This window comes from Entelurus aequoreus, linkage group LG15 (assembly GCF_033978785.1).
Source record: "Entelurus aequoreus isolate RoL-2023_Sb linkage group LG15, RoL_Eaeq_v1.1, whole genome shotgun sequence".
Lineage (NCBI taxonomy): Eukaryota > Metazoa > Chordata > Actinopteri > Syngnathiformes > Syngnathidae > Entelurus > Entelurus aequoreus.
Genome location: NC_084745.1, coordinates 15,091,327 through 15,112,350, shown reverse-complemented (window position 1 = coordinate 15,112,350; position 21,024 = coordinate 15,091,327). Strand labels below are relative to the sequence as shown.

The window sequence follows — 21,024 nt, the reverse complement described above, 5'->3', positions numbered from 1 at the left end:
GGTGAGAAGCTCTGCCATCCGGGAGGAGCTCAAAGTAAAGCCGCTGCTCCTCCACATCGAGAGGAGCCAGATGAGGTGGTTCGGGCATCTGGTCAGGGTGCCACCCGAACGCCTCCCTAGGGAGGTGTTTAGGGCACGTCCGACCGGTAAGAGGCCACGGAGAAGACCCAAGACACGTTGGGAAGACTATGTCTCCCGGCTGGCCTGGGAACACCTCGGGATCCCTCGGGAAGAGCTGGACGAAGTGGCTGGGGAGAGGGAAGTCTGGGCTTCCCTGCTTAGGCTGCAGCCCCAGCGACCCGACCTCGGATAAGCGGAAGAAGACGGACGGACGGATGGATGGATGGATGGATCAGCTGTTACGACTCGTAGTTAATGCTACCTACCTGTCCTGCTTTGACGTTCTCGCAGACAAATGTGTCGTAGGACATGGCGAACTCTGGAGCGTTGTCGTTAACGTCCAACACTTCGATGAATACGGGTACGCGGGCGATCTGCCGTGGGTTATCTAGCACAAAATCAGGGCGATAGCCATTGGTTAGAAACGCTAACAAAACATCAACAAGGAGAAAACCTGGAAGTCGTACTTATTTCAGCAGTCATCACCGAGATGTTATGCCATTTGGACATTTCTCTGTCCAAAGCTTTGCGAGTTGTGATAGTGCCGTTCGAAGAATCGATGTTGAACAGCCTCTCGAGGTCTGTATGGCGGTCAATGGAGTATCTGCAAAACCACCATAAATGTAAACAAATATCTTTCCAGTTTCAGTTTCGTCCAAATGATCATTGTACGTACTTGACCGGCCTGTTCTCAACATCAGGGTCCCTGGCCGACACCACGCCCACAAAGCTGCCGGCAGCCGTGTCCTCGTGCACCTTGATGATGTACGGGTTGCAGGTGAAAACGGGCGGCTCATCCACGTTCTCCACCGTCACCTTGACCGTGGCGTAGTCCTTGAACTGCAGGCCTTGGATGTACCTGGCGTCCAAGTACGTGTTCCTCACCTCCACCTTGAACTCGTAGTCCCTCTTGCTTTCGTAATCCAGCGCCTGGAGCCGAGAGGGATCAGCATCAAGAAGGAATCTTAATAGGCACTTGGCCGTGTTCTATTTGTCGGCCGTTATCTCAGCCACACTTTTAAAAGTTACAAGTCTGAGTGAGGAATGCTGATGTGGAAGATCTGCGGGGAAAAGGATGAACTAAAAGAATAATTTCAAAGGTTTAGGATAGCTGGTTTTATTTCCAAAGCAAATGCTGTCATTTAGTCTTTTCTTATGCGTTATCAGGCAGCGCTCTCGCTATAATCCAGAACGGTGTGATTGTGCCTCTGCATTGAAGTTTCTGCTTCTCGCTGGAAAACCGGCAGGCTGATAAAAGTTAAGTTAAATGAAAGCATACAGGAAATACGCCACATTTCACCTCACCCACGCTTAAAAAGTGACACGGTTGTATAAAAAAAGAGCGATAACAATGGCAGCCTTTAAAGGCCTACTGAAACCCACTACTACTGACCACGCAGTCTGATAGTTTATATATCAATGATGAAATCTTAACATTGCAACACATGCCAATACGGCCGGGTTAACTTATAAAGTGCAATTTAAAATTTCCCGGGGAACTTCCGGTTGAAAACGTCTATGTATGATGACGTATGCGTGTGACGTCAATGGTTGAAACGGAAGTATTGGGACACATTGTATCACAATACAAACAGCTCTGTTTTCATCGCAAAATTCCACAGTATTCTGGACATCTGTGTTGGTGAATTTTTTGCAATTTGTTTAATGAACAATGGAGACTGCAAAGAAGAAAGTTGTAGGTGGGATCGGTGTATTAGCGGCTGGCTGCAGCAACACAACCAGGAGGACTTTGAGGATAGCAGACGCGCTATCCGACGCTAGCCGCCGACCGCATCGATGATCGGGTGAAGTCCTTCGTCGCGCCGTCGATCGCTGGAACGCAGGTGAGCACGGGTGTTGATGAGCAGATGAGGGCTGACGTAGGTGGAGCGCTAATGTTTTTATCATAGCTCTGACGAGGTCCCGTAGCTAAGTTAGCTTCAATGGCGTTGTTAGCAACAGCATTGCTAGATTTCGACAGGCGGCACAGCATTAACCGTGTAGTTACAGGTCCAGTGTTTGGTTCGGTGTCTCCTGATAGTAGTATTGTTGATCTTCTGTAAATCCTTCCAGTCAGGGGCTTATTTCTTTTGTTTTTATCTGCATTTAAGCACGATGCTATCACGTTAGCTCCGTAGCTAAAGTGCTTCACCGATGTATTGTCGTGGAGATAAGTCACTGTGAATGTCCATTTCGCATTCTCGACTCTCATTTTCAAGAGGATATAGTATCCGAGGTGGTTTAAAATACAAATCCGTGATCCACAATAGAAAAAGGAGAAAGTGTGGAATCCAATGAGCCCTTTTACCTAAGCTACGGTCAGAGCGAAAAAAGATACGTCCTGCACTGCACTCTAGTCCTTCACTCTCACGTTCCTCATCCACAAATCTTTTATCCTCGCTCAAATTAATGGGGTAATCATCGCTTTCTCTGTTCGAATCGCTCTCGCTGCTGGTGTAAACAATGGGGAAATGTGAGGAGCCCTTCAACCTGCAACGTCACGCTACTTCCGGTGCAGGCAAGGCTTTTTTTATCAGCGACCAAAAGTTGCGAACTTTATCGTCGATGTTCTCTACTAAATCCTTTCAGCAAAAATATGGCAATATCGCGAAATGATCAAGTATGACACATAGAATGGATCTGCTATCCCCGTTTAAATAGAAACATTTCATTTCAGTAGGCCTTTAAACAGTTGGACATATTCTAAATAAAGGAAAAAAATTGGCAAGATAAAACTGAAACATTTAAAATGTCTCGAGGGCTGTTTGATGTGTTGGTACAAGAATGATCCCTAAAAAGCTAAAATCTTGCGAAAATATAAAGACACTCACATGGTGCTACTCTTCTCCTCCTGAACCGCTGTCCACAAAAGGGTAGGGTGGATTGGCATGAAATTTCTCCCACAGCTCAATGTTGCCCACAAAATAACCCAGTGTGCTGTAACTTTAAAGTTGTTTCGCGGAATCACCGCCGAATGTGGTACACATTTTTAGCACGTCCGTAAAATTGGAGCAAGGTTGGCCACTCTCCGTCAAGCAAGACTTAGCAACTACCGTATTTTCCGGACCATAGGCCACACCGGATTATAAAGCGCACTGCCGATGAATGGTCTATTTTCGATCTTGTTTCATATATAAGGTGCACCGGATTATAGGGCGCATTAAAGGAGTCATATTATTTTTTTTTTGTAAATGGAAAACACTTCCTTGTGGTCTACATAACATGTAATGGTGGTTCTTTGGTCAAAATGTTGCATAGGTCATGTTTTACAGATCATCTTCAAGCCGCTTTCTGACAGTCGCTCCAGGATTCGCCGATCCGTACAATCCATCAAGCGGTGCGGCTTCATCGCTTACCAAAGTCGTACTGAAACATTTTGATAGATTTTTGAGCGCCGTGTGTAATGTTCTATATTTTCAATGGAACATATAAAATGTTGGTGTTGTTTACTTGAGTCATATTGCCATCATATTGCAGTCTACCCGTATCTCGTATGTTTGACTGCCATCTACTGGTCACACTTATCATTTAAACCATGTACCAAATAAAATTGCTTCGAGGTCGGTAAGCAAAACCAGAATTATTCCGTACATTATGCGCACCGGGTTATAAGGCGCACTGTCGAGTTTTGAGGGAAAAAAATGATTTTAAGTGCGCCCTATAGTCCGGAAAATATGGTAATTGCCAGACCTGTCATTGATTTGTCTAATAAGTATACAACTTTTAATTGTATTTCATGTATGCTTGAATGTCTTCCAAAGCAATTTGACTGCGTGGGACGGCGTGGCGAAGTTGGTAGAGTGGCCGTGCATGTGGAAATACTGTCAAAGCGCTTTGAGTACCTTGAAGGTAGAAATATACAAGTATATACAAGTATAACCCATTTATATTTAACATATGTTTAATACGAATACACCTTGTATCTGACAGCACGGCGGCTGAGTGATTAGCATATTAGCCTCACAGTCCGGAGAATCTCTGTAGGTACACCTCTGTTTGGGTTGTTCTCTTCATTCTGTTTTTTTCCGGGTGCTGCGCCTTCCTCATACATCACGTGGGTTAATTTAAGACTGTTGATTGTAAGTTAAATGTGAGTGCCTTGGTTCTTTGTCTATGCGGGCCCTCTGATTCCCGGGAAGCTATTTCAGGGTGTACCCTGCCTTTCACCCAAATTCAGCTAGGAACGGGTACAAGTCAACACTGACCAACTTTAGGGTTAGAAGGTACTCTGTCATTTGTCGTCACCCTAACCTAGTTTTTCTAAGTATTTTAATGGTCTGAATTGTACCCATTTAGACCCTGAAGGGGTCTAATGAGTTCCCAATGATCCTTTGAGTGCATGTCGAACCTTTTTTTAGAGATCAGAGACTTACAGAAGAACAGTAAGACTGTTTTGGGGTACTTTAGGACCATGGTCCTATTAGGTGTACTCGTCCATGGACTAGTTACAATAAAAGTAGATCAGCCGCAAACCCTTTAGGGCAGGGGTGTCAAACGTACGGCCCGAGGGCCGGATCAGGCCCGCAAACAGGTTTTATCCACCCCCCAGGATGAGTTAAAGTATAAAAATTAACCTTGAATTTTTGAATGAAATAAACTGCTGTTCTAAATGTGTCCACTAGATGTCGCAATAGCAATTCTTTGTATCTTTGTAAATGATGCTACATATGTAAAAACAAATAAACCACATGATGTTAGTGCACCAGTTGAGGAAAATGAGCAAACTACATAAATAACATCCTATAATTTGAATTTGATATTATTTTTGTTATCTTCATAGATTGAAAATTAACACCAACGAGTTGACTGATGAACATTATCACATAATTTATGTAGAAAATATAAATAATGACAAATAAAGTATATATACTATTAACTGCAACAGTTAATTGTAAAGAACAAACAAACCCAACAACATTATGATTTGTACATTTTCAGATTGTGCTTGTTCTATTTTTAAACAACGAAAACAACCTGAAGTTGTCTTTATTTTTAAGTCATCGTGCCGTGATTTTACCAGTCCGGCCCACTTGGGAGTACATTTTTCTCCATGTGGCCCCTGATCTAAAATGAGTTTGACACCCCTGGAGTAGGACATTTTTGTTTGTTAAGTGATGGCTTGCAAGTTCTTTGCATGTGTTTCTTAGGATGTGGACATTTTACTCCACAGCAGGGGTGTTAAACTTACGGCCCGAGGGCCGGATCAGGCCCGCAAACAGGTTTTATCCGGCCCGCGGGATGAGTTTGTTAAGTATAAAAATTAACCTTAACCTTCATTTTTGAAAGAAAGAAACTGCTGTTCTAAATGTGTCCACTAGATGTCGCAATAGCAATTTTTTGTATCTTTGTAGATGATGCTACATATGTAAAAAAAATAAACCACATGATGTTAGTGCACCAGTTGAGGAAAATGAGCAAACTACCGTACATAAATAACATCCTGTAATTTGATTTTGATATTATTTTTGTTATCTTTATAGATTGAAAATTAACACCAATGAGTTGACTGATCATTTATTCAGAAAATATAAATAACGACAAATAAAGTATATATACTATTAACCGCAACAGTTAATTGTAAAAAAAAGCAAAAAAACAAACCCAACAATATTATGATTTGTACATTTTCAGAATGTGCTTGTTCTATTTTTAAACAAAGAAAACAATCTGAAGTTGTCTTTATTTTTAAGTTATTGTGCCGTGATTTTAGCAGTCCGGCCCACTTGGGAGTAGATTTTTCTCCATGTGGCCCCCGATCTAAAATGAGTTTGACACCCCTGCTTTAGGGGTTTTATTGGTGCCTTTCCCTTATCCCTATTCTTCCTGGACCCCAGGAAGAATAGTCTCCACTGCGGTGCAGACTAATGGGGATCCTTAATAAACTAAACTAAACTAAACCCGCACGAGGACCAGAGGTGTAGTAAATGAATGAACAACAAATCACCCCTTTGATGATGATCACTCCTTCCTGCGTGGTCTTGTCCGTCACAATGTTGAACATGTCATGGCCGCCAACCGCAGTGTACTCCATCTCAGCGTTCCGACCCACATCTGGGTCGTCGGCTTTGATGCGGCCGATGGCGCCACCGACCTCCGTAGACTCCATGGCGGTGACACGGAAGGAATCTGTACGCGACAGCGGTCACATTATTCGGTGGTGTGTCCTTTACATGTCATTAGAAGGGTCCGCTTTTCAGCAGCTTACGGTTTGCAAAGCGAGGCGGGCTGTCGTTGACGTCGGTGAGGGTGATGCTGACCGTGGTGGTCCCCGACAGGCCCCCCATCTGTCCCGCCATGTCCTTGGCCTGGATCACCACCTGGTACTCCTCCCTGACCTCCCGATCCATGCCGGGAAGGGCTGTCTTGATAGTGCCTGGAATGAAAACCAATCTCTCAAAGGATCTGCATTTTGAGTTCGGCAGAACCCGTCTTTTACTACTCCGTCACACTTCAACAATGGACTATAGTCGGGGTTTGTCATACCGTTCTCAGAGTCCACCGAGAAGTAAGGCTGTCCCTGCAGGATGCTGTAGACCAGCTTGGCGCTGTTGCCGTACGTTTGGTCGTCGGCATCCGTGGCCGTCACCGTGACGACCGACGTCCCTGCAGAGGACGGAAGCATAACACTTTTTTGTTCTGAATTCATGCCCATTCATTCTTGCAGTAAATCTGCAGGTTACATTACATACGAGCAATGCACTTTTCAGCCACCAGAGGGAGTTGGGTGTTTGCTAGTCCCTAGCCCAGGGGTGGGCAATTAATTTTTACCGGGGGCCGCATGAGCTACCCGAGCACTGCTGGAGGGCCACATCGACAATATTTCAATTAAATTTTGCTCAATATTATTTTTGATGTATACCGTAAGATAAATAATAATAATAATAATAATAATAGTAATACTTCAACATAGTGTGTGTAACAGCATTCCATGACTAATATATATAAATTAACATTAATAATAAATGACAGTAAAATAAGCACACGTATGACTGAGGAGTCATAGTGTAACTTTGTGTGGTGTGTGAGTTGTCCGACTTTTTGTGTGGCCTTAAACGCACCAGTGGTTTAGTGCTATGCGTGTTGGTGACAGATGACAAGTTGGTTTTGGCCTGGTTTGTACGGCAGAAAATGACTAGTTTTTTGAGATAGAATTGTTTTACTCATGTTTTTGGTGTGGTTATGTCCGAATATAAACAGTTTTGTTCAATAAAGTGATCGATATAATTCCTGTCCTTGAAGCATCTCGATAGACGTTACAATAATTGAACGGTGTTCAATTGAACGGTGTTGACGAACACCGTTAGGGCCGCTTGTTGTCACTGTCACTCAAAGTTGCATTGCAAAATTCCATAGAATAAATATGTTTATTTTGTTTATAATTCAGATGGGATTTGATTTGGTGCGCGGCATATACTTGCTGCGCGCAGCGGACGCTTGAGCAGTGCGCAATTGCGCAGGCACGCACCTTAGGTGAGGGGACGTTGCTTTGCAGTCCATGTGTTGTTGAAAACACGCCATTCCTCATCAACTTTTCTCTTTTTGGCGTCTCGGGTGTAAACCGTGCATCACTTGTCGCTGCATGTGCACCTTCACTCGCAGGTTACACACGGACACACGCCCATAAATAATACTTTTCAAAATAAAAGCAGCACAGATGTATTGCGCGCAGGACATAGATGTTTTTTCAACTTTATTTTGTAATTGCAGTTGTTCACATTCACTCACAATCACGCATACGTCCACACGGAAGTAATACAAATAACGATTTTCAAAACAAAAGCAGCACCGTTGTATTGCACACTCGACATAGATACTTTTTAAAATGTATTTTGTAATTTATAATTGGCCTCACACGGGCCGCAGAATGCCCAGGTCTGCCCTAGCCACATGAGTTAACTGCTTGTCTAACTATGAAACCCCTCAAATTTGCATCCCATTTTACTCTGATGAGTCTCTTAATAACCTTGTTAACCTGGCAATAAATCTTGCATTTGCATAACATCGCAGACCCAATTTTATTCTGCTTATTGCAGCTAAATGTCACGGACAGAACACTAATGAAGGCTGTTTTTTTGCTGTAAAAATAATAATACAAGGGGAGAAAGAGAGGCGTCCTTGCGACCTTCATATTATCCGCAGGGCCACACCGCTCATACCGTCCTTGGCCTTCGCCGTGTCCCCTTTTTGGGTCGGGGCGTCTCGGCGCATACTAATGAAGCCTTGAACATCTGTCCCACTTAATGCCACGACTGATGGCCGCTGCATTTCTACGGCTGGCTGACTTGATTAAGCCCAGTGTTCGGTCCAAACTGTTTATTAGCGCGCCGATGACTAATGGCGATCCCGGCCCATCTTTAGCCATGAGACGTCATGCATCCCAAACTCGCTTTTTGTTATTTGTCACGTAGATAATTGGCTTTTGATCGAGCCCCCCCCCCACCTCAACCGCTCAATTGTATTCATTTGCGGCAGTGTAATTGAGAATCTTAGCGCGGATGATGCTTTATAAGCGCTGTTTATATTCGGGCCGTTTGGTTTATTTATGTACTTGAATGGAATAAGTGCTACCGAGCAAAGCCTTAATTGGAAAGACTGACAATCTGAACGTGAAGCGTTTGGATCGCCTATTAAAAATGGAAAATAACATTGCTTGTTTTGCATGTTTAATGAGGCTGACCAAACAACGTAGAAGTGAATATATCAGCACACAAACACATACTCACTTGTTCATGTTTTACAGAACATGACTCCAACTTAATGAGTCAATACATATGAATCCAACGAGCTTCTTGTCGGCTTTGTTTCTGTATTAAAGGCTAAAAAGCTCACTCTGGTTTGTGTTATATAATGAAACATCAGTGCAATGAGATGAAGAAAGTAACACAATTATGTATCATGCCAATTACTCTTGCTAGCCTAGTTTGATCGCAATAAAAAAAAAAAACTCTTACAACCAAATTCTATTTTGTATAATTCATTTTTTATTCATTTTGGACTATGGGGTTCACGTAAAATCCTTGAATTTTCTCTAAAGTCGACAGTGCGCCTTAACCCGATGCTCTTGTAGTTCTTTACCATAGGGCTGCTAACCCCAAAAAATATATTTTTTAGCTGTGGTCTGTATGGGCCGCAGCGGTACTCAGTTGTAATACACTTTTGCACCACATGTGGCAGTAATGACAGTAAACAAGTAAAAAAGTTGAAGCGCAAAAATTATGACCAAGTGGTGAAGCTGTATTTTTTTTTCTCTTAAATGTTGACAGTTTATTAAAACATATTCATATTTATAAATTATATAGTTAATGTATTTATTGTAACACTGCGTAAATGTATTTTACATTTATTTTCATTGGTATTTAAGAGTGCCTTCTTTTGGGTTCATGGATTCATATCATTTAACAAGGTTTATTATCTAGGTAGGTTAGATATAATTATTGAATATAGGGCTGCAACTAACGATTAATTTGATAATCGATTAATCTGTCGATTATTACTTTGATTAATCGATTAATAATCGGATAAAAGAGACAAACTACATTTCTATCCTATCCAGTATTTTATTGGAAAAAAACAGCATACTGGCACCATACTTATTTTGATTATTGTTTATCAGCTGTTTGTAAGTGTTGCAGCTTATAAATAAAGTATTATTTAAAAAAATAAATAAATAAATAAATAAAAACCTCTGCACATGCGCATAGCATAGATCCAACGAATCGATGACTAAATTAATCGGCAGCTATTTTAATAATCGATTTTAATCGATGTAATCGATTAATTGTTGCAGCCCTAATTGAATACAATTAAAGTCAAGAGTAACATTGCTAATTCAGTGTTAATATTTGAGTGTGCACTCCCTCTGGAGTGAAAAAGTTGGGCCCGAGGTAAAAAAAAATAATTTAATTTTAGGTTTAATGTATGTATTAAATTCTGACCTCAAAGCGATTTTATTTGGTACATGAAGTAAAATGTGTGACCAGGAGATGGCAGTCACAGATAAGAGATACATGTGGACTGGAGGTTGACACCTGTTCAATAAATAATGCTAACAAGTAACCGAAAGCAAGCAACACCAAAACTGATGTCATTGATAATTGAGAATATTACAAACAGCTCTCAAAATGTTTCAGTACAACTTTGGTAACTATGTTGCCGCACCACTTGATGGAGCATTACGTTTACCGTAGTCAGACGTACTGTGCTTCAACATACGGGTATTATTATGGTGTGTGCATAAAGACCCCAAAATAGTACCTATTAGGAGATACTGTTTTGTTTTGAAGATAACACCCTGACGTTATGCTTGAATTAGTCATAGCGCCACCCATTGGCAACAGGAAATGACAAAAACAAGTTTACATTACGTAAAACCGGAAAAACACAGCTTTGATCCTGAGTAATTTTCAAGTCAGATGCTTTTGTCGCTATCATTATGTTATTTGCAATCAAACGCTAGCTCATAATTTGTTACTAGCTTGACCAAAATATATATTTTTGGTAACATGCAAATTAATACATTTTGCAGTTCTCTGACTTTTGCCGTCCTAAGAAGTAGCGCACTTACCGACGTCCGACATCTCCGGCACGTTGGCGAAGTAGACGTCCCGCTCGAATTTAGGGGCGTTGTCGTTAATGTCATGGATCTTGATATTGAACTCGGTGTCTGGCTCCAGCTCCTGGTTGGTGGTGCGATCCAGCACCTTGGCGTGCAGCGTGTACATGGCCTTGTCCTCGCGGTCCAGCCTCTTGGTGGCGTGAATGTCGCCGGAGTTTTCGTCGATCAGGAAGAGGGTGCCGGCACCGTCCCCCGTTAGGATGTACTTGACCGTTCCGTCGTCTTTGTCCATGTTGGAGCGCAGCTGGGGAGCGGATGGAGAGATTGTGAGTGGTCAAGACGACAACAAAACGTGAATTATTTTCCGATTACAAATTGCAATTTATTTCAGATTAAATTTTAAAGGGAACTGCACTTTTGGGGGGAATTTTGCAATCTTACATGTACAAAATGGTCTTTTTCTTGGTGGCTAGCAATGTAGCTAATAGGAGCAATCAATTCCACACTTTAATAATGCATTCAAAAATCGTCAACAATACTTCATTTACGTTTTGTAGCCTGTATAATAACCGAACTGTAGCAACATTGTTATTGTAAGAGCGAACACTGAGGAACTATTTTTCTAGCGTAGTAACACATCGGCGGGTTTCGATATTAGCTGTAAAAGTTAACTACGGAAAGAGATAAGCTAGCATGAAATGCGTTTGAGTTTTTAATGCACAACACTGTGATAAGACACCAATCTGTACTGACTGAAAAACATGAACAATCATATTACAATATCTGTAAAGTATTAGCCTGCATTTTACGTTTTGTTTGTACACAGCTAGCTCGACAGCGTATGCCATCGGTCATGATACACGCACGTCGTATTGCATGTATCCTGATAAATATTAAAGTGTGACTCACTCAATGGACAGTTGTCTGTATGGTCCAGCTTTCCGGTTTACTTTTGGGTAAGCACTCTATTTATGTCGAAATAGCATGGCTTCAAATTCCACATTTTGCAGCTTCCAGTCACTTTCACCTCACTCTCTCAACTTCCTTATGCTCCAACGTATCACTCTTACTTTGTGCTGGCTTCTCGAAGCAGCGGTTCATCCTCTGCATGTTCAGCTTCAAAAAGATAAGGTTGTGAATCCTCATTTGTCTAAAAATAGTAATCTTGGTTGCTTGTTACCGAATCTGCCATGATTAGAAGACACGGGCGTTTGTTTCTGGAACGAGGAACACACATTTGGGACGCCGTAGCTAGGTTGGTAGAGCGGCCGTGCCAGCAAATTGAGGGGTTATAGGTTCGATCCCCACTTCTGCCATGCTTGTCACAGTTGTGTCCTTGGGCAAGACACTTTACCCACCTGCTCCCAGTGCCACCCACACTGGTTTACTTAGATAATGGGTTTCACTATGTAAAGCGCTTTGTGTCATTAGAGAAAAGTGTTATATAAATATAAGTCACTTCACTTTTGTTGCCAGAAGTCGAAAGTGTGCTGCTGTGGAAACGTAAAACAAAAAATGCACTGACGAAATCAGCCCCAACACTGATTAAAATGATAAAAATATGGTAAATATTGAACATATTATACTTTGTTATGAACGTGTCTGTTACTGCATATTGTATATATATATATATATATATATATATATATATATATATATATATATATATATATATATATATATATATATATATATATATATATATATATATATATATATAAGGGCTGCAACTAACGATTAATTTGGTAATCGATTAATCTGTCGATTATTACTTCGATTAATCGATTAATAATCGGCTAAAAGAGACAAACTACATTTCTATCCTTTCCAGTATTTTATTGAAAAAAAAAACAGCATACTGGCACCATACTTATTTTGATTATTGTTTTTCAGCTTGTTTTTCAAAATACAATTAAAATAAAACATTTTAAAAAATTGCCTATGCGCATAGCATAGATCCAACGAATCGATGACTAAATTAGTCGCCAACTATTTTTATAATAGATTTTAATCGATTTAATCGATTAGTTGTTGCAGCCCTAATATATATAATATACATATATGTATACTTGCAGTGTGTACCATATTTTCCTGAACATAGGGTGCACCGGATTATAAGGCACACTGCCGATGAATGGTCTATTTTTTATCTGTTTTCCTATATAAGGCGCACCGGATTGTAAGTCGCATTAAAGGAGTCATATTATAAATAAAAAAAATTAAAAATTAAAACACTTCCTTGTGGTCTACATAACATGTAATGGTGGTTCTTTGGTCAAAATGTTGCATGGATGATGTTTTACAGATCATCTTCAAGCCGCTTTCTGACAGTCGCTTCCGGATGCGTCGTTTTGTGGGCGGTCTTATTTACGTTGCTCACCTTCGGCAGCGTCTTCTCCGCGTCATCTTTGTTGTAGCGGTGTAGCGTGCAAGGACGGGGGTGGAAGAAGTGTCAAAAGATGGAGCTAACAGTTTTAATGACATTCAGACTTTACTTCAATCAATAACGGAGAAGCATCTCCTCATCCGGAAACAACAACACCGGAAATGTGTCCCGTGAAAAAACGTCCGACCGGAACTCTAATAACTAAAGATCCTTGGGTGAATAATGAAACTCACTATACCGGTATGTTTTAGCGCTTTCATGGTGAGTTTACTGACAGACGTAAGTAAGAACTTTACACTACTTTATATTAGAAATGGCAACAGTGGAGGATGAATGTCACATAACAAGAAGATAGAGAAAAAGAAGAAGCTTATCGACTACGGGGTCAACACGGACTACAAAGGCGGACGCACGCAATTTTTCAGGATTTATGCAGATCCCAAATACAGATCAGCAGGTAGCAGAAGGTAAGAAAAGTTGCTTTTGCATAATATTGCGAAACAAAACGGCAGATAATATATCTTACCTTATACACACACCATAATCATACTCGTATGTTGAAGCACATCAAATGGTGCAACCTACACTTATCTTTTATGTTTGACTGCCATCTACTGGTCACACGTATCATTACACCATGTACCAAATAAAATTGATTCGAGGTGGGTAAGCTCAACTAAACGTATTTCTTACATTAGGAGCACCGGGTTATAAGGCGCACTGTCGAGTTTTGAAGAAAAAAGAAGGATTTTAAGTGTGCCTTATAGTCCGGAAAATACGGTATATAAAACATTGAAGGAGGGTTTTGAAGTTGTTACAACGGTGACTCCCATTAGCCGCGTCTTCCAAGTGGGTTTTATTATATTTAGAATCACCCGCCCCCCCCAAAAAAGATGTGTGTTTTTGTCTCTCATAAAGATTGTGATCGATTGGCAAAATTACCCATAAAGAATTGCAGATGCCCTTTAACATGGCCGTCATGTCTGGTTCGCTGCAGAACATTATTTCTCTCCTAAGCGGTGGCTAAAAAAAAGTTTTTTAAAAGTAATCATTCACAGCAATTTGCCCGACTCCACCATTCACGTCATTCATTCTTTTGTATCGGCCTGACGTCCGCCGGAATCGATGCAGCAGCGATTTGGGAGCAGGCGGACCCTCTCAGTGCACATTACATCCCATAAAATCCCACAGAATAGTTTTTTGTTTTTTTTCTTCTAATGCTCCAGTTCTCCTTTCTTCAGCAGGACTCGAATGTGCCTTCGTATTGTGTCACATTCGCACATCTTGCTTAAGGACTGGGAACACAACCTCCTCTTCCTCTGTGGTTGTTAGGGGCTCAAAGACAAGCCAATGAAGTGTTGTTTCATGCAGCGTTTCTTAAAAGTTTGCACTTTCAAACGGTTGCTGGTCAAGGGAAGATGCAAACTTGTGTCCGTTTCATGTGTGACGTGGAAAGCAGTTCGGTCGTTTCATTATGGGATATTTTGCCACTGTAAAATTGGGGTCTTCTGCTGTAGGTTGTGGTCAACAGGCTTTGGAAAACACTTGCTCATCAACAATTTATGAATATAAGGCTAATGGTCAATAATGTGTGGGCTGTTAGTTGCAAAAACGTCTTGCTTGATGGTGGCCATGTTTTTTTTGTTTTTTCAAACCAATATTGCCAACATTTTCCACACGTGTTTGCCAATCTCCTAAAGGTGTGTATACATTTTTTTTTTTTTTTTTTTTGTCGAAAGCTTTATGCTGTGTGAGAAATGTAAAAATCACATCAATGGGTACTAGCAAGTGTTTGGTTGCAAAAATATATGAATTGAAATCAAACTAATGGAATGACAGTGTAAAAACTAGCATTTGGTCGTTAGAGCAACCAATGACTGCGCTCTAAAACTATTTAAAAAAAACAACTCAACATGTATCGTATTTTCCGGACTATAAGGCGCACTTAAAGGCCTACTGAAATGACATTTTCTTATTTAACCGGGGATAGCAGATCCATTCTATGTGTCATACTTGATCATTCCGCGATATTACCATATTTTTGCTGAAAGGACTTAGTAGAGAACATCGACGATAAAGTTCGCAACTTTTGGTCGCTGATAAAAAAAAGCCTTGCCTGTACCGGAAGTAGCGTGACGTCACAGGTTGAAAGGCTCCCCACATTTCCCCATTGTTTACACCAGCAGCGAGAGCGATTCGGACCGAGAAACCGACGATTACCCCATTAATTTGAGCGAGGATGAAAGATTTGTGGATGAGGAACGTGAGAGTGAAGGACTAGAGTGCAGTGCAGGACGTATCTTTTTTCGCTCTGACCGTAACTTAGGTACAAGGGCTCATTGGATTCCACACTTTCTCCTTTTTCTATTGTGGATCACAGATTTGTATTTTAAACCACCTCGGATACTATATCCTCTTGAAAATGAGAGTCGAGAACGCAAAATGGACATTCACAGTGACTTTTATCCCCACGACAATACATCGGTGAAGCACTTTAGCTACGGAGCTAACGTGATAGCATCGGGCTTAACTGCAGATAGAAACAAAAGAAATAAGCCCCTGACTGGAAGGATAGACAGGAGATCAACAATACTAAACTCTGGACCTGTAACCACACGGTTAATGCTTTCCAGCCTGGTTAAGGCTAGCAACGCTGTTGCTAACAATGCCATTGAAGCTAACTTAGCTACGGGACCTCGACAGAGCTATGCTAAAAACATTAGCTATCCACCTACGCCAGCCCTCATCTGCTCATCAACACCCGTGCTCACCTGCGTTCCAGCGATCGACGGCGCGATGAAGGACTTCACCCGATCATCAATGCGGTCGGTGGCTAGCGTCGTATAGCGCGTCTGCTATTCAACTCAAAGTCCTCCTGGTTGTGTTGCTGCAGCCAGCCGCTAATACACCGATCCCACCTACAGCTTTCTTCTTTGCAGTCTCCATTGTTCATTGAACAAATTGCAAAAGATTCACCAAAACAGATGTCCAGAATACTGTGGAATTTTGCGATGAAAACAGAGCTGTTTGTATTGAGATACAATGTGTCCGAATACTTCCGCTTCAACGCGTGACGTCACGCGCAAACGTCATCATACCGAGACGTTTTCAACCGGAAGTTTCGAGGGAAATTTAAAATTGCACTTTATAAGTTAACCCGGCCGTATTGGCATGTGTTGCAATGTTAAGATTTCATCATTGATATATAAACTATCAGACTGCGTGGTCGGTACTAGTGGGTTTCAGTAGGCCTTTAAAATAATTTGTCCTCAAAACTCGACAGTGTGCCTTAAAACCCGGTGCGCCTAATGTACGGAATAATTCTGACTTTGCTCACCGACTTCGAAGCAATTGTATTTTATTTACATGGTGTAATGATAAGTGTGACCAGTAGATGGCAGTCAAACATGAGAGATACGTGGTGATGGCAATATCACTCAAGTAAACAACACCAACATTTTATATGTTCCATTGAAAATATAGAACATTACACACGGCGCTCAAAAATCTATCAAAACGTTTTAGTACGACTTTGGTAAGCTATGAAGCCACACCGCTTGATGGATTGTACTGTGCTTTAACATATGAGTATTATTATGGTGTGTGCATAAGGTAAGACATATCTGGCGTTTTGTTTCGCAATATTATGCAAAGGCAACTTTTCTTACCTTCTGGTACCTGCTGATCTGTATTTGGGATCTGCATAAATCCTGAAAACTTGCGCACATCTGCCTTTGTAGTCTGTGCCGACGACGTAGTCGATAAGCTTCTTATTTTTCTCTATCTTCTTGTTATGGGACATTCATCCTCCACTGATGCCATTTCTAATATAACGTAGGTACAGTTCTTACTTATATATGTCAGTAAACTCGCCATGAAAGCGCTAAAACATTCCGGTGTAGTGAGTTTACATTATTCACCTAAGGAACTTTAGTTACTAGAGAGTTCCGGTCGTACGGTTTTTCACGGGACACATTTCCGGCGTTGTTGTTGTTTCCGGATGAGGAGATGCTGCTCCGTTATTGATTGAAGTAAAGTCTGAATGTCATTAAAACGGTTAGCTCCATCTTTTGACACTTCTTCCACACCCGTCCTTTGCACGCTACACCGCTACAACAAAGATGACGGGGAGAAGACGCTGCCGAAGGTGAGCCACGTAAATAAGACCGCCCACAAAACGGCGCATCCGGAAGCGACTGTCAGAAAGCGGCTCGAAGATGATCTGTAAAACATAATCCATGCAACATTTTGACCAAAGAACCACCAAAAAAATAAAATAATAAGACTCATTCAATGCGCCCTATAATCCGGGGCACCTTTTATATGCAAAAAGATCGAAAATAGATAATTCATCGGCAGTGCGCCTTATAATCCGGTGCGCCCTATGGTCCGGAAAATACGATAACTATAAAATAACGACAAAGGGCCTGATTTTCTGAAGGTTTGCATGTACTAAAGTTGTCCCCATACCAATTTGTATGTATTTCAATACTTTTTAAAATAAAGGGGACCACAAAATGTATTGCCTTTATTTTAACAGAAAATATTATGACGCGCTAAACATAAATTTCTTATAGCAATTAAAGAACAATAAAAAAAATAGTGACTAACTAGACAACTTGTCTTTTAGTAGTAAGTAACAAATGCTGCTAATTTGGCTGCTGACATATGCAGTAATATTATTTTGTCATTTCTCATTCTATTATTTTGTCAAAATTATGAGGGACAAAAGGTATACAATTGATTATTAATCTACTTGTTTATTTACTGTTAATATCTGCTAACTTTCTGTTTTAACATGTTCTATCTACACTTCTGTTAAAATGTTATAAGCACTTATTATTCTGTTGTTTGGATACTTTGCATTAGTTTTGGGTGATATTACAAATGTTGGTATCAATCCAATACCAAGTACCGTATTTTCCGGGACGATAAGGCGCACTTAAAATCCTTTCATTTTCAACCTGGTGTGCCTAATGTACGGAATAATTCCAGTTTTGCTTACCGCCCTCGAAGCTATTTTATTTGGTCCATGGTGTAATGATAAGTGTGACCGGTAGTTGGCAGTCACACATAAGAAATACGTGCAGACTGCAATATGACTCAAGTAAACGCCACCAAAAATTGTATATGTTGCATTGAAAATATAGACTGTCAGAAAGCGGCTTGAAGATGATCTGTAAAACATAATCTATGCAACATTTTGACCAAAGAACCACCATTACATGTTATGTAGACCACAAGGAAGTGTTTTACATTTAGAAAAAAAAAAAAAAAAAAAAAAAAAATATATATATATATATATATATATATATATATATATATATATATATATATATATATATATATATATATATATATATATATATATATATATATATATATATGTGTATATATGTATATATATATATATGTGTATATATGTATATATATATATATATATGTATATATATATATATATATGTATATATATATGTATATATGTATATTTATATATATATATATACATATATATATATATATATATATATATATATATATATATATATATATATATATATATATATATATACATATATAGCATGTATGTATATATATATATATATATATATATATATATATATATATATATATATATATATATATATATATATATATATATATATATATATATGACTCCGGTGTGCCTTATATCAATCAATCAATCAATGTTTAATTATATAGCCCTAAATCACGAAAGTTTCAAAGATAGGAAAAAAGATCGAAAATAGACCATTCACATACTTGCCAACCCTCCCGGTTTTACCGGGAGACTCCCGGAATTCAGCCGGAGCTGGAGGCCATGCCCCTCCAGCTCCATGCGGACCTGAGTGGGGACAGTCTATTTTCACGTCAGCTTTCCCACTATATAAACAGAGTGCCTGCCCAATGACGTTATAACTGTAGAATGATCGAGGGCGATTTCTTGGTTTCTTATGTGGGTTTATTGTTAGGCAGTTTCATTGACGTCCTCCCAGCGCGGTAACAACACACAACAACAGCAGTAGTCACGTTTTCGACTACCGTAAAGCAGTTTGTCTGCCGTAAACAGCAATGTTGTGACACTCTTAAACAGGACAATACTGCCATCTACTGGATAGCCTCCGGAACACTGACATTCAAGTATTTATTTTATTTATATGTATAATAAAATATATATATATATATATATATATATATATATATATATATATATATATATATATATATATATATATATATATATATATATATATATATATATATATATATATATATATATATATATGTGTGAAATACTCGAGTTGGTGAATTCTAGCTGTCTCAAGGTTGGCAAGTATGCCATTCATGAGCAGTGCGCCTTATAATCCGGTGCGCCCAATGGTCCGGAAAATACGGTAGTTACAGGATCATACATTGGTCATAATTAAAGTTCTCCTGTGTCCAGGGCCACAATTTCTGACTTTATAAACAATAAAAGGGACAAATGATTATGTAACGTACTCATTGTAGTATTGACTACAAAAGGCTATTGTACTTGGTATCATTACAGTCGATGTCTGTGTAGATCCACCCATGGCATTTGTTTACATTGAGCACTCGCTTGCTGTTAGCTGTTAGCAGTTAGCTATTGTATCCTCCTACGGTGTGTAGTGAAGCATGTTTAGCTATTCCTGGTCCTGCAGGGATGATACTTGTAAGAAACATACTTTATTCGTCGCCATGGAGGCGAGGCTTTGTGATTTAGAAGTAGCTAAAACACTGTCGACTGCGGATGGACTTTAGCCGCTAGCTAGCTAGCCATGATTTCCAGCACTGCTTGCATGGCGGCGATCTAGTGTTTATAGCTTCACCTTTATTGTTAGTTTTCAAGCCAAAATGCTTCCATTCTTCCTTTTCTGTCTTCACACTGTTTCTGCTTGTAAGTTGCTTAACATGCGCCTCTGCTCGTTTTACCAGCGATGTCACGACCGGAAGGCAGCATACCGTCATGTCGGGGGAAAAACGCTGTTTAGCGCGTGGTATTAGGATCTTAGTAAATCAGGTTCTAACTACCCTTTGTTGCAAAAACAAAAACACAATCAAGATAGCAATATTGTAATAACAGTTGCGAAAATTAACTGCATAAACTCAGCAAGTGATAAAGTGGAGAAGCTAATCTAAATGTAATGACTGTGATCAAACAGAAAACAACCACACAGTTGCAAAAAACGTAATCAAGATAGCAACATTGTAATAACGACCATTTGATTGCAAACACAATTGTTTTTAAACTAGTGTAAAAAGTATTATTTTGTTGCAAAAAACGTAACAATAGGAATCAAGCGAGCTAGCGTTATAACTAGCAAACACCAAGATGTCAACAGCTTGACTGCATAGGATTCTCACCGTGCATTAACTTCCATCCATCCATCCATTTTCTACCGCTTGTCCCTTTCGGGGTTAACTTCCTATAAGGAAAATAAACACATGCAACCTGACCGTAAACGCTACCAGCTGACATAATCCTGTTGCAGGGTCCTAACAAAGTGCGTGCGGTTTTTTGTGAATACCATTTAGGTGCAAACAAATTCCAGCGGACAGCCCGTCATCATAAAGCTATCACTCATAAGTAGATAAATGCTTTAAAATGTGATATCGTAAATTATTGGTATCGGTTTCAAAAAGTAAAAGGTATGACTTTTTAAAACGCCGCTGTGTACACGGACGTAGGGAGAAGTACAGAGCGCCAATAAACCTTAAAGGCACTGCCTTTGCGTGCCGGCCCAATCACATAATATCTACGGCTTTTCACACACACAAGTGAATGCAAGCATACTTGGTCAACAGCCATACAGGTCACACTGAGGGTGGGTGTATAAACAACTTTAACACTGTTGCAAATATGCGCCACACTGTGAACCCGCACCAAACAGGAATGACAAACACATTTCGGGAGAACATC

At 40.1% G+C, this 21,024-nt stretch overlaps 1 protein-coding gene and 1 long non-coding RNA gene across 5 annotated transcripts in view; one reads left to right on the top strand and one right to left on the bottom strand.

The window, feature by feature from the left end:
• LOC133629856 (uncharacterized) overlaps nucleotides 1-21,024 on the top strand; it is a 643,518-nt gene that overhangs the window by 230,591 nt on the left and 391,903 nt on the right. The gene's annotated exons all lie outside the window — the stretch shown is intronic.
• Nucleotides 1-21,024, bottom strand: part of cdh10a (cadherin 10, type 2a (T2-cadherin)) — an 87,966-nt gene that overhangs the window by 5,737 nt on the left and 61,205 nt on the right. For both annotated transcript variants that reach the window (XM_062020902.1, XM_062020903.1), the window contains exons 3-9: nucleotides 10,685-10,979; nucleotides 6,604-6,723; nucleotides 6,326-6,493; nucleotides 6,065-6,246; nucleotides 797-1,050; nucleotides 588-724; nucleotides 387-508 (exon numbers count right to left, since the gene is read on the bottom strand). In XM_062020902.1, the coding sequence (XP_061876886.1) occupies nucleotides 387-508; nucleotides 588-724; nucleotides 797-1,050; nucleotides 6,065-6,246; nucleotides 6,326-6,493; nucleotides 6,604-6,723; nucleotides 10,685-10,979 (1,278 nt within the window). The remainder of the gene's footprint in view (nucleotides 1-386; nucleotides 509-587; nucleotides 725-796; nucleotides 1,051-6,064; nucleotides 6,247-6,325; nucleotides 6,494-6,603; nucleotides 6,724-10,684; nucleotides 10,980-21,024) is intronic.